Source organism: Castor canadensis, chromosome 18 (assembly GCF_047511655.1).
Source record: "Castor canadensis chromosome 18, mCasCan1.hap1v2, whole genome shotgun sequence".
Taxonomy (NCBI): domain Eukaryota; kingdom Metazoa; phylum Chordata; class Mammalia; order Rodentia; family Castoridae; genus Castor; species Castor canadensis.
Window position 1 is genome coordinate 32,509,556 of NC_133403.1, and position 12,326 is coordinate 32,521,881.

The 12,326-nt window shown below is 40.5% G+C and overlaps 1 protein-coding gene across 1 annotated transcript; it reads left to right on the plus strand.

Moving 5' to 3' along the window:
* Positions 1–344: 344 nt before the first annotated feature.
* LOC109696163 (small ribosomal subunit protein eS1-like) lies at positions 345–1,191 on the plus strand. The gene has a single exon (XM_074061296.1). It carries the CDS (start codon positions 370–372, stop codon positions 1,147–1,149), a length of 780 nt encoding a protein of 259 aa, XP_073917397.1. The 5' UTR covers positions 345–369; the 3' UTR covers positions 1,150–1,191.
* Positions 1,192–12,326: the final 11,135 nt, after the last annotated feature.

Here is a 12,326-nt window from a genome sequence, read left to right on the forward strand (position 1 = left end):
AACTAATACCTAGGTTGTACATTTGATTATGAAATATATGTTCTGAATGTGAATCAGCCACAGAGAATAGATACTTCTGTTATACTATGAAAATGGAAGGTCATCAGCTATTTTAAAGATTCCCAGTGCCCTCACTGTAGTTCTTTTCATGCAGAAATGCTTAGTAAACAGACCAGGAGGAATTAAATTTCATCACTTTCTGTCAGAGCAATGATGCATCCATTGGAAAAATTATTGAAAAAATTTCTTTAAAGAAGTTAAATCGCTAGCCTTGGAAGTGAGACACGGTGCTTGGACCAAGAGATTGACAGTTCAAGGCTTTAGATTGTATCCAGGTTCTTCCACCCTTTTGGCTCTCTGAGTGGCACCATGGCGGTCGGCAAGAACAAGCGCCTTACAAAAGGAAGCAAAAAGGGGGCCAAGAAGAAAGTGGTTGACCCATTTTCTAAGAAAGATTGGTATGATGTGAAAGCATCGGCCATGTTCAATATAAGGAACATTGGAAAGACGCTCGTCATGAGGACTCAAGGAACCAAAATTGCATCTGATGGCCTCAAGGGTTGTGTGTTTGAAGTGAGTCTTGCTGATCTGCAGAACGATGAAGTTGCATTTAGAAAATTCAAGCTAATTGCTGAGGATGTTCAGGGCAAAAACTGCCTGACTAACTTCCATGGCATGGATCTTACCTCTGACAAAATGTGTTCCGTGGTCAAAAAATGGCAGACCATGATTGAAGCTCATGTTGATGTTAAGACTACCGATGGGTATTTGCTTCGTCTGTTCTGTGTTGGTTTTACTAAAAAACACAAGACCTCTTACGCTCAGCACCAGCAGGTCCGCCAAATTCGGAAGAAGATGATGGAAATCATGACCCGAGAGGTGCAGAAAAATGACCTGAAGGAAGTGGTTAATAAGTTGATTCCAGACAGCATTGGGAAAGACATAGAAAAGGCTTGCCAGTCTATTTATCCATTTCATGATGTCTTCATCAGAAAAGTAAAAATGCTCAAGAAGCCCAAGTTTGAATTGGGAAAACTCGTGGAGCTTCATGGTGAAGATAGTAGTTCTGGAAAAGCTACAGGTGACGAGACAGGTGCTAAAGTCGAACGAGCTGATGGCTATGAACCACCAGTCCAAGAATCTGTCTAAAAGTTCAGATTTTTAGTAGTGGCAGATAAAACATCCTATTTGTGAAGGAAAAAAAAAAGATTGTATCCAAAGACCTTTTGTGTGGTGTGAAAACCTTTAATAAAATGGTGGGCTCAGCTGGAAATGTAGCTCAGTAGTAGAGTGCTTGCCTAATATGTGCAAGGTCCTGAGTTCCATCCCCAGCACCACAGAAACGAACAAACAAAAACTCATTCTGCAGGCATGGGGCACATGCCTGTAATCCCAGCACTCAGGTGGCTAACGTGGAGGATTATGAGTTTGAGGCCAGGCTGCATTACAGCCTTAAATCTTTTCTGGAACACAGAAGCTATAAATAAATACTAATGAGGTCTGACACTTTTCTTTTAGTTTGAACTCTTTTCCCCCAGTCTACGATCTTTTGGGAACACAGCCTTATTCACCTGTGCTTAACATTGTGTTGAACACAAGCAAAGACATTTTATTATTGCTCTACAGAATGACACATAGCACAAAGTTACCCAGAACAACCATTTATAAGTGACTCTATGACCAGAGGTACATAAAGAGATACAGTCCTTTCTGTCCCCTTCCTCCTTGAACCCAGTGTCTAGAAGAGTGCCTGCTGCACAGTAGCTACTTGGTAAATACATATTAAATGAATCAACGAGACTTACAGGACCTCCATCCAAAGAAGACTGCCATAGATCCCCCAAGTTAGAAATCCACCAACATATATGGATCGTATATGTTTCAAGGTCAAGGTTGCCCTTGATTTTCTGATCATGTGGATGTATTTATTTTCATGAGCACAAGCTGGGAGGTAGGGACTAAAGATAGTTCTAGAGATAGTGTTTTAAAATGTGTACCCAGCAGGCTATGTGCAACTGAGAACACCCAATGGCAATTCAAATGCAGTCTGTTTCTGAGCCTAATCTTCGCTTGTAGGTGTCTTTGAAACTGTTCTTAATAACACCCCTATTGAGACAGGAATTACCAGCAATGTTGGAAACTGGGCTCCCAGGGAATCTCAGATGCTAGAAATTGAGTGACTGCTTTACATCCCATGAATCAGAAAGAAATTGTTTAAGTGGTAGGTCTCAGGCATGTAGGTATCTGGGGCTTTGTCTATAATATTTTTCCTTTAAGTGGCAAACACAGTAGTTTTACTTAATAAAAACACTAACTAGAAACTAAAAGTCATTATAGCCTGTGAAAGACAAATTCTTGGAATTCAACAGATAGGCATTACTCATAAATGTGTTTTCAAGAAGCTTCTTGTTCATGTAGATCTTAGTACAGGAGGAAGAGAGGAATGGTTTGGAACTTCTGTTATGTGTTTTTGATTGAGATATGGTTTGCATACTATAAAATTAGTTTTTTAAGGTGTACAATCCAGTGGTTTCTGGTATATTCACCATGTTAATTCCAAAATGTTTCCATCATCCTCACCTACAAACTCCTGCACCCATTAGCTCTCATTCCCATTCTTCCCCTCCCATCTCCTAGCAGCCATTAATCTACTTTTTGTCACTATGAGTTGGTCTATTCTGGACATTTTTAAAATAAACGGAACCATACTATTTGTGACCTTTTGTGTCTGGCTTCTTTCACTTAGCATATGTTTTCAACTTTCATCCATTTATAGCATGGATCAGTACTTCCTTTTTTATGGTCAAAGAATATTCCATGTATGGATACGCCCCAGTCATTGGATGATGGACATTCGGATTGTTTCTACATTTTTGCTTCTATGGAAAATGCTGCAATAGACATTGGTATCCACATATCCCTCCAAGTCCTAGCTTTCAGTTCCTTTGAGTCTATAACTAGGAGTGGAATTGCTGAGTAACTCATGTGGTAAGTCTATGTTTAACTCTTTCAGAAACTGCCTCTGTTCCAAAATGGTGGTACCATTTTACATTCACAACAGCAATATTCCAATTTCTCCGTATCCTTGTTAACATTTGTATGTGTGTGCACATGTGTATTTAAATTAGAGCTATTCTAGCAGGCATGAAGTGGTACTTTATTCTGGGTTAACTGAAGCTGGGAAGAAGGCAGTAAGAAGAGAAGAAAGGGAGAAGAAGAGAGGGAGATGGGTGAGATGGCAGGAGCCTTCTTGTGACTCTTACCAATATCCTCTAAGTCATCAACACAGCTTGGTCAAACCCATAAAATTCTTGGGGAAATGGTGAAGAGGAAAGTTTATGTCTGGGTTGATGAGGTAAAACAATGTCATCTGGTCTGGAGAGGGAAGCACCAGGTTGAGAGAACACACAAGAGGATAATTTGCCACTGTCAACATGATCAACTCAAGGGAAGGCAGGGGGGCAGATGGCCTTATGAGAAACTGAGGTAAGACTTGGCTTGTTCTGTGTCCTGGGTTCATATTCTCAAGATTTGCCACCATGGGAAACCATTGGTTTCAGTTATGGATAAGGCTGTGTGTTTCTCAATCCAACCCTGAATCAATTGTCATATCTGGAAGGAATTCAAATGACTGGTAGGCCAGGTGGTTGCAGGTGGGGAATATCAGCTCTCTGAAAGGACAATGGGGAAGAAAAATGGATGAAAAAGAAAGGCCTCTGTGTACCAGGTAGTCACCCCAACTTGTGTCTAATATGGCCAATGATTGAAAAGAAGGGAGGGGAAACTATCACCAATTGTCCAAATGAGAAGTCACCACTGGGATCGTGGTCTAGTTGCCCAGAGATGCAGCTGGCTTCATAACACACTGTTATTGGCTGTCTTTCTTTCCTTCTTTCACTCCATTACACTTTTCCAGATGCTTCCTTTACCTCCCACATAAACCACTTGACCCAAATACATTCAACTCTCAACTCATCATTAGAGTGTGTCCCTAGGGCCAAGTGTGGTAGTTTCCACTTTAGTAAATTTACTTTTACTTAGTTACATCTACTTAGGGTAATTAAAGATTATATATGTATTTAAAAGTACTAGGTAGGGTTTGAACTCAGAACTCGGGGCTTCACAATTGCTAGGTAGGCACTCTACAGCTTGAGTCACGCCTCACAACCTAATCAGGGTACTTTAAATCCTGGGTTCCTCAACACAATTCCAATTTAATCTGTTGCCCCAGTGTCCCTTTCTGTGGGCATCCCTTTTTCTCTTAAAAATATTCTGGTTTGGGTGATGTATTTTACAATCATCTTGCCACTTTAGGAACTGAGTGATGTTTTAAAGCTATAAGGGGGATGGTCAGGGGCAGTGGTGAATGAGTCTCTTGAATGCCAGCAACTCACTATTTAGTTGGGGTGAATCATCAAATTTTAGAGCTGGAAGCAATTTTAGAGCTGGCTAATGCATTGACTCTTAAAACCTTTTTTTTTCAGCTATGATGCCCAATACTAGGACATCCATCTATATAACCCTCCCAGGGGAATTCCCAAAACGCCAGCTGTAACTCCACTCCTTTTTCTCCCCCCACTCAAAAAAGCATATTAAATTCTGGTAAGAGTTAGATTGTTGTAGGAATAATACATTATTAAAAAGAAAAAAAAAAAAGATGAGCCATTCTCAAGCTTTGGCACTTTAGCCTAGCCGTTAGCATCAGCTCACTCATGACACAGTTTGTGACTGATTGGATTTGAAAATTGCTGCTCTCCTTCAGACTTCTGAATTATATTAAAAAGTCGTTTAGCCTCATGCTGTCTTCATTTTCTCACCTGGAAATGGGGATGGCAAAATCGCGTCCGCCTGGCTGCATTGTGGTGGGAGGCAGATGCAATAAGGAATGTGAAGGGCTTTCGAAGTCTAAGATCTTCAATAAAAAGGGGCTGTCATGACAGCTATATGCCAAGAAGCAGGCATATCTGCGGAGAGCTTTTGAAGGCCTCATTAGGGTTTGTAAAATAGGCCCGTGGGTGAATTTGCATCCATCTCATCTGCGTAAGAATTCTTTTCTCAGGACATTTACAAGTCAAAAATCGCACCAGCACTTCTGCTCCTTAAGTGAATTTCTACATTGTTGCCAAAATGTAGAACCCTGTGTTAGAACCCTGTGGTTGCAAGAGTCAGAAATCCAATATGAATAAGCTGGAATTTACTGGCCCACCTGAGGAATCCTTGTGAATGTTTGGTGTTGGCCCCAGGAAAAAACTGGTGTAGGGGAATTAACCACCAAAGGTGGAAAGTGTCAAGAGATAAAAGAAAGAGGTAGAAAAATCCAGGATTGCACAATCCAGGAAATGTATTAGGGACTTACAAATAGAAGTGTGTTTTTGGCATCAGAAAGATGCCACCCCAGGGTGGGAAGAAGGGGTTTAAATGTTAAGCTAGACAAAAGTGGGCCTCAGCCAAGTGAAAGGTACCTGAGCTTTGTCAGAAACTATTAACATGTCCAATGTCAGTTAAGGATCGGTGACTGATGTAAAATGCTTGGCTAAATATCATAATAACTTTGCTTATCCTTATGGTTCAGAATGTGTGCCAAGGTCACCTGGTGGGCAAAATGGAGGTTATAACAAAGATAGCAGTAGTCATGTCAAACAGGATCCCTGCATCACAAGGATTCTCCATGCTTTCTGCATAGTAGCTTCATTTTCTCAGACAACTTCTTCCTTAGGTGGGAGCATGGTTGTTGGACAAGGCTCCCATCTTTCTAGCCTTGTAACCAGAGAGGAAAGACATCCCCTTCCTCCATCTTGCCCCCTCAGATTAGTTAGAAGAACCCCAAGGAAGTACTATTATTGGCTTACATGTTGTCTTAGTCCATTTGGGCTGCTGTAACAAAATACCTTAGGCTGGGTAATTTATAAACAACAGAACTTATTACTCAGAGTACTGGAAGCAGGCAAGTCTAAAATCAAGGTCCCAGCAGATTCGTTGTCTGGTGAGAATCTCTTGCTCACAAATGATGTCTTCTGTCTTTATAATGCAGAAGGTCAGAGAGGCTCCCCCAAGCCTCTTTTATAAGGACACTAATCCCATTCATAAGGGACTTCCTTCAGGACTTCCCAAAGGCCCCTACTGCCTCATACTATTGCTTTGATGGTTAAGTTTCAATATTTGCATATTGAAGTGACACAAGCGTTCAGATCATACATATCTTTGGACCAATCACTGTAGTCTGGGCAATAATGTATAGACTGTTTAGTTATATCAACCCCCTCCCCACCCCAAGGGATGTCTCAGCTACACAGCGACTTCAGGGTTTGTCGGGGTTGGCAGTCACTGAATCTGTGTCTACCACTTTGGAGAAAATATAGTCTTATACATTGTCAAACCTTTATTCCTAATGAATCTATTATACAGTCAAGGCTATAAATAGCACATCCTTTTCCTTTCCTTCCACTGCAAATATTTTTGAATATTTTAATGACTGCTTTCCAAAGCCTACTTTGAAAAATACCCTTCTGAGGTTTGTGCCAATGTATACTCCCGCAAGCAGATGGTGATGGGCATCCTGGAAGTATAAGCTGTCATGATCTATATTAGTGGCTCTCAACAGGAGTGATTTTGTCACCCCATTCCCACAGAGGACAATGGCAAAGACTGGGACATCTTTGACTTCTAGTGGTAGGATGGGATCCTCCTGCTAAACACCATTTAATATATAGAACAGCTCCACTTGGCCCAACTGACCTGGTCCCAAATACCTCTTGTACGGAGGTACACAAACAAATATGGTCCTTACTTTTGGAATATAATGTGGTTGGTTCCAACAAGAAGACTTGCCTTGACAGGAAGACAGTGGCAGTAACCCTGTATGGCTAGTCTTGGAATATCGAGGTATACTTGAAGTTTTGTTTTCCCAGTTTAGTAGGATGGCATTGAACATGGCAAGTGAAAGTCTCCAAGATGTCCTGGAAAGTCTCTTAGGAGTGTCTCTTCTAAGCCCTTGTAGATTTTTTGGGAAGTTCTAGGGTTTAGACTCAGGTTCTTGCAATTGCTAGATAAGTGGTCTACCACTCAGCCATGACCTCAGTCCTTTTTGCCTTGGTTATTTTTAAGATAGGGTCTTGAACATTTTTCCCCCTGGGGCAAGCCTTGGATCCTCTTACCTCTGCGTCTTGAGTAGCTGGGATGATAGATGTGCACCACCATGCCTGGCCCAGTTTTTAAGGAGAACGTTTGCTGCCCTTCATTGAAAAAGGGATCGCTCAGATTGCAATTGAATGTGACAATTACCAATGTATGGTTTATTTCTATTCTGACCCTTGAAAAATAATGGTTATGTATTACCATGAAGAAATTTAATGCATAACAAACTAATATGTAAAAATCCTCCACTATTAACAGGATCTGGTCTTAGCAAATCCATGTAACAAAAAATTTAACTTATTTTCCATTTTTCTCCACACCGTTCACTTCTTCTCTCTATCCACCATCTACAACTAATGGTATCCAATATGTCTTTTTAGAAATAGTGTAATGAGAGACTAAAAATTGGGGATTCGCCCTGCCTGACCTCAAATTCTGATTCGCCTCTTTTTTTCTTTTTTTATTATATTCATATGTGCATACAAAGTTTGGGTCATTTCTCCCCCCGTCCCTCCACCCCTTCTTTTACCCCTCCTAACCTCTCACTACCAGGCAGAAACTATTTTGCCCTTATCTCTAGTATTGTTGAAGAGAGAGTATAAGCAATAATAAGAAGGACCCAGGGTTTTTGCTAGTTGAGATAAGGATAGCTATATAGGGAGTTGACTTGCATTGCTTTCCTGTACATGTGTGTTACCTTCTAAATTAATTCTTCTCGAACTAACCTTTTCTCTAGTTCCTGGTGCCCTTCTCCTATTGGGCTCAGTTGCTTTAAGGTATCTGCTTTAGTTTCTCTGCGTTGAGGGCAACAAATACTATCTAGTTTTTTAGGTGTCTTACCTATCCTCATATCTCCTTTGTGTGCTCTCGCTTTATCATGTGCTCAAAGTCCAATCCCCTTGTTGTGTTTGCCCTTCATCTAATGTCCGCATATGAGGGAGAACATACTATTTTTTGGCCTTTTGGGCCAGGCTAACCTCACTCAGAATGATGTTCTCCAGTTCCACCCATTTACCTGCGCTGATTCCACCTCTTATATGGGTGTGACTTTGGGCAAATTACTTAATTAATTTTAGTGTTCTTCTCTGTGAGATGGAGATAATAGTATTTTCCTATAGGTTGTTGTGAGAGTTAAAGAGCTAATACATGAAGAACTTAGAGGTCTGGGGATGTAGCTCACAGGTAGAGCACTTGCCTAGCTGTATGAGGCCCTGGGTTCTGTTCCCAGCGCTGGAGAGAGAAGAAATCAACTAGAATGGTGCTACATAAATGTTAGTAATATTATTTTCAATTCTCTACCACCTTATTGAATGCTAATGTCAGAAAAATACCCAGTATTAAGTTTTAAGTGGATGGTAACAGTTTAGTACAGGGTATGGTGGTCTTTGGTTTTAGGAATCTGAGATCCTCACAAGGATAGTAACTCACATACAAGTCAGAAAATACATTTTCAGTCAAACATAAAACTTTTCTGGGAATAAAACTGTTGTCCAGAATGGGGCAGCCAACAATGTCCCACAGGTCAAATTCAGCCAACTTTCTGTTTTGTTTCTGATGTTTTGGGGTTTTTTGTTGGTTTGTTTGTTTTTTGAACTCGGGGTCTTGCACTTACTAAGCAAGCATTGTATTATTTGAGCCATGCACCCAGCCCAGCCCCTGTTTTTGTAAATAAGGTTTTATTGGAAATGAGTACACCAATTTTTAATGTGTCATCTAAGGTTGCTTTTGTGTTTTGATGACAGAATTTTGCATTCACAATGGTAGAGTGGAGCGGTCAAGATAGAGACTGTATGACTTGCAAAGCCAAAATTATTTGGTCCTTTACAGAACAAATTTTCATCCCACCCCTGCTCCAGACCATTGCTACTCAAAATAGGGTCCAAGGAGCAACATTCCAGTATCATCCAAGAGCCAGGTAGAAATGCAGGCTTAAAAGGACAACTGCTGTATGGTGTCACTTATTCCAGTGACCTAGAGTAGTCAAAATCAGAGACAAAAAGTGGAAAGTTGGTAGCCAGGAGCTGAAGGGAGGGGACAATGGGGGCCATTGTTTAGTGGCTATTGAATTGTTTAATTTCAGTTTAGGAAGATGAAAGATGTTTTGCAGACCGATGGTGGAGATATTGACCAACAAGGTGAATGTACCTAGTGCACTGAGTTGTGCATTGAAATATGGTTCAATCGGTCATTGTTAGGCTCTTTGTATTTTACCAGTTTTTTAAAAAAAAAACTGATAAAAAATGTAGGATCTCAGGTCTTACCCCAGACCTACTTAGTTAGAATCTGCCTCTTTTAACATGATCCACAGGGAACTTTGTGTACAGTCAGCTCAAGAACACTTACTTTGGAAGGAAAAGTAATTAGTGTGACTTTCGGGATTCCTTAGATTGCCAAGTTTAAGCGAAGAACATAAGCAATTCTTATTTGTCTCTCATGGTCTGAATCTTAAAAATTGAGAATATTCCTTGAAATAATTAAATTTAGAACAGGACAAAACTTAGATATGTAATTTCTCCCTTTTCTTTCCTCTTGGTCCATTTCCTTTTCTTAGTCATTTGTCAGCCTTGCAGGGTTGGAGAATGTCATTCCCCCCATCTTCTACCCTGAGCAAAACCAAGGAAGTGATACCTGTTTTGTGGTGGTCAGTGAAACTGAGTTCCTGTCTCATTTGAATTCTGTGCAAAGTGTCTCATTTCCTCATCTGAAAAATGGGAATAATTTTGCCTGCTCAGGGCTTACCTTCGAGGGTTAACCTAAAATGAGTTGAAATATTATAAATGAAAATTCTTCATCATTGATAAAGAGACATAAATATGTAAGGTATTATTTATAGATTGGCACAGAAGCTTGAATACAGCAGGTGCTGCGTAATTGTTGGATAGACCTTTTTCCTATGGGAGCTGCTCTAATTATCACCAGCAGATGGCAGCAAAGAGCAAGTTTCCCCTTAGAGACTCCCTTTAGTCAGCTCCATTTGGGTTTAAGCCCGGGAATAAAATGGTTAATGGTTCTGCCTGATTTCTGTCAAGTCATTTCCTACCTCCCCCCTTTACTTACTCCTCTCTTCCTCCCCACATTTCCCTACCCACAAATCCACACACGTCTTTTTCCTTCATGGGAATGATTTTAAAAAATTCATTGAGGGACAAATTAAGAGTGAAAACAATCCCTGTGTTCAGAGTCTGAAATTAATATGGATTGACAATGAAGATTTATAAGACACATTTCAGGCAAAAATTGGTGAAAACTGATGAGGCAATGGGGAAAAAATGAAAATATTTAAACAGATTACTTGTCCTTGCCTCCAGTTGGGCCATCCATCCACCCACCATCCATTTCATAAGTATTTATTCCTGGCGTTTGATACACGTAATAGTCCCAATTCTTATGGAGAAAGGGAAGAACATGGGACAAGTAATTAATTACACATGCAATATTAACTAAGGCATGATGGAACCACGGAGGTATGTTATAGGATGACCTAATTTTTGGAGGGGGTCAGGACAGGTCTTCCTAGGAAAATAATGCTGAAGCTGAGATCCAAGGATGAATAAGAGTTGGCTGTGCAGAGGAGTGGATAAGAGCCCACCAGGCTGAGGGAACAGGGCACTGGATGGCCAAATGACTTCCGCATATTTTATAGCACTCTGATTGAGAAAATACGTGATGAATAAAAGCTACCCGATTCAAGGACACTTAACTGAGTTTCTAGTTTATTTATTACAACATTATACTTTGAAAAACCCTCATGCGTGTATGCAGGAGACAGCATTAACTCAATCATTTCCTTGACTCCTTTTGATAACTTGATCATAGCGATCACACAGGACACAATCCCTGTCCTCAAGGAGCTCACAGTTTAGTTGGAACAATGCTTGCCTTTCCCACATCCCCTTTGTCTTTTTTTTCAAGACAAGGTCTTCCCAGGTAGCCTAGGTGGGCTTTGAACTTGGGATCCTCCTGCCTCAGCCTCCCGAGTGCTGGGATTACAGTTGTGCACCAACATCTGGCCACACACCACCTTTGTCTTAATAAGTCAGAGTGGCTCTTACTAAGCTTTTCGACATTTTGGTCATACCTGTTCCTGTTGGATCTGTTCCTGTTCCTCTGATTCTTCCTATTACCTCATATCTAACACTCATTAGACTAAGAGTTCTTACCCTGGATCTGTGGATCAAGGAACTGTGTCTAGAATCCGGACATCTGTGAACTTGGATGGGGGGAAAAATCTCTTCTCTACTTTGACCAAGTTCTAACTGAAGGTTAGCATTTCTCCCTCCATTAGTGACTGTAGACAGAACACCCCAGGAATGGTAGTGGTGCTTGCAACTGCCACCAGTAGAAGTCACAGATGTTTGCACGTCACATGAATAGCTGCTGCTGCTACCTCAAAATGAATCTGATCACTACTTTGCAATTATGGCTGTTTATGGACTTGCTGCTATATCATACTATTTAGTGCATTAATAAAGACACACACATATTACTGTATCCCTAATTGGTTTTGTAACATTTTTTTGATAACTGTATTGCAATATCATTAGTTCCTTTGTAACCTTGTTTTATTTCAGATATTAAAACCATTATTTTGCCAGGTGCTGGTGGCTTAGGCCTGTAATCCTAGCTACTTGTGGGTGTTGAGATCAGGGAGATCGAGGTTTGAGGCCAGTCCTGGCAAATAGTTCACAAGATTATATCTTCAAAATAATCAAAGCAAATTGGTTGGAGGTGTGGCTCAAGTGGTAGAGTGCCTGATTTGCAAGCACAAAGCTTGGAGTTCAAACCCCTGTCCCACCAGAAAGTAAAGCAAAAACCAAAAAGCCAAAAAAACCAAAAAACCAAAAAAACAAAAAAAAACCCAAAAGCCCCAAACTCCCCATTATTCTGAGAAGCTAAACTCCCTTTAGCTTCATAGAGCTGCCAAATAAGAAAGGTGATAAAACTCTGCAAAACTTGAGATTTCCTTCAGCCTGGCCCCAATTCTCATCAGGGTTATCTTATAGAATTTGTGTTTCTGGGGCAATTCTGCTGTCTCTGTGGACCCTTCATCCATAAAAGATATTAAAATTATATTTTATGACTGTGTTGATATAAAAGGAAAGAACATTCCCACTGGATTCACCATCATTCTATTTATTTGTTTTCTTCTGCTTTCAAAAACAATTAAAACATTTTTGTGGTCCCTTGGCCCC

What these genes read in the sequence shown, in the direction of transcription:
- LOC109696163 (XM_074061296.1), top strand. Translation starts at nt 370, where the DNA reads ATGGCGGTCGGCAAGAACAAGCGCCTTACAAAAGGAAGCAAAAAGGGG.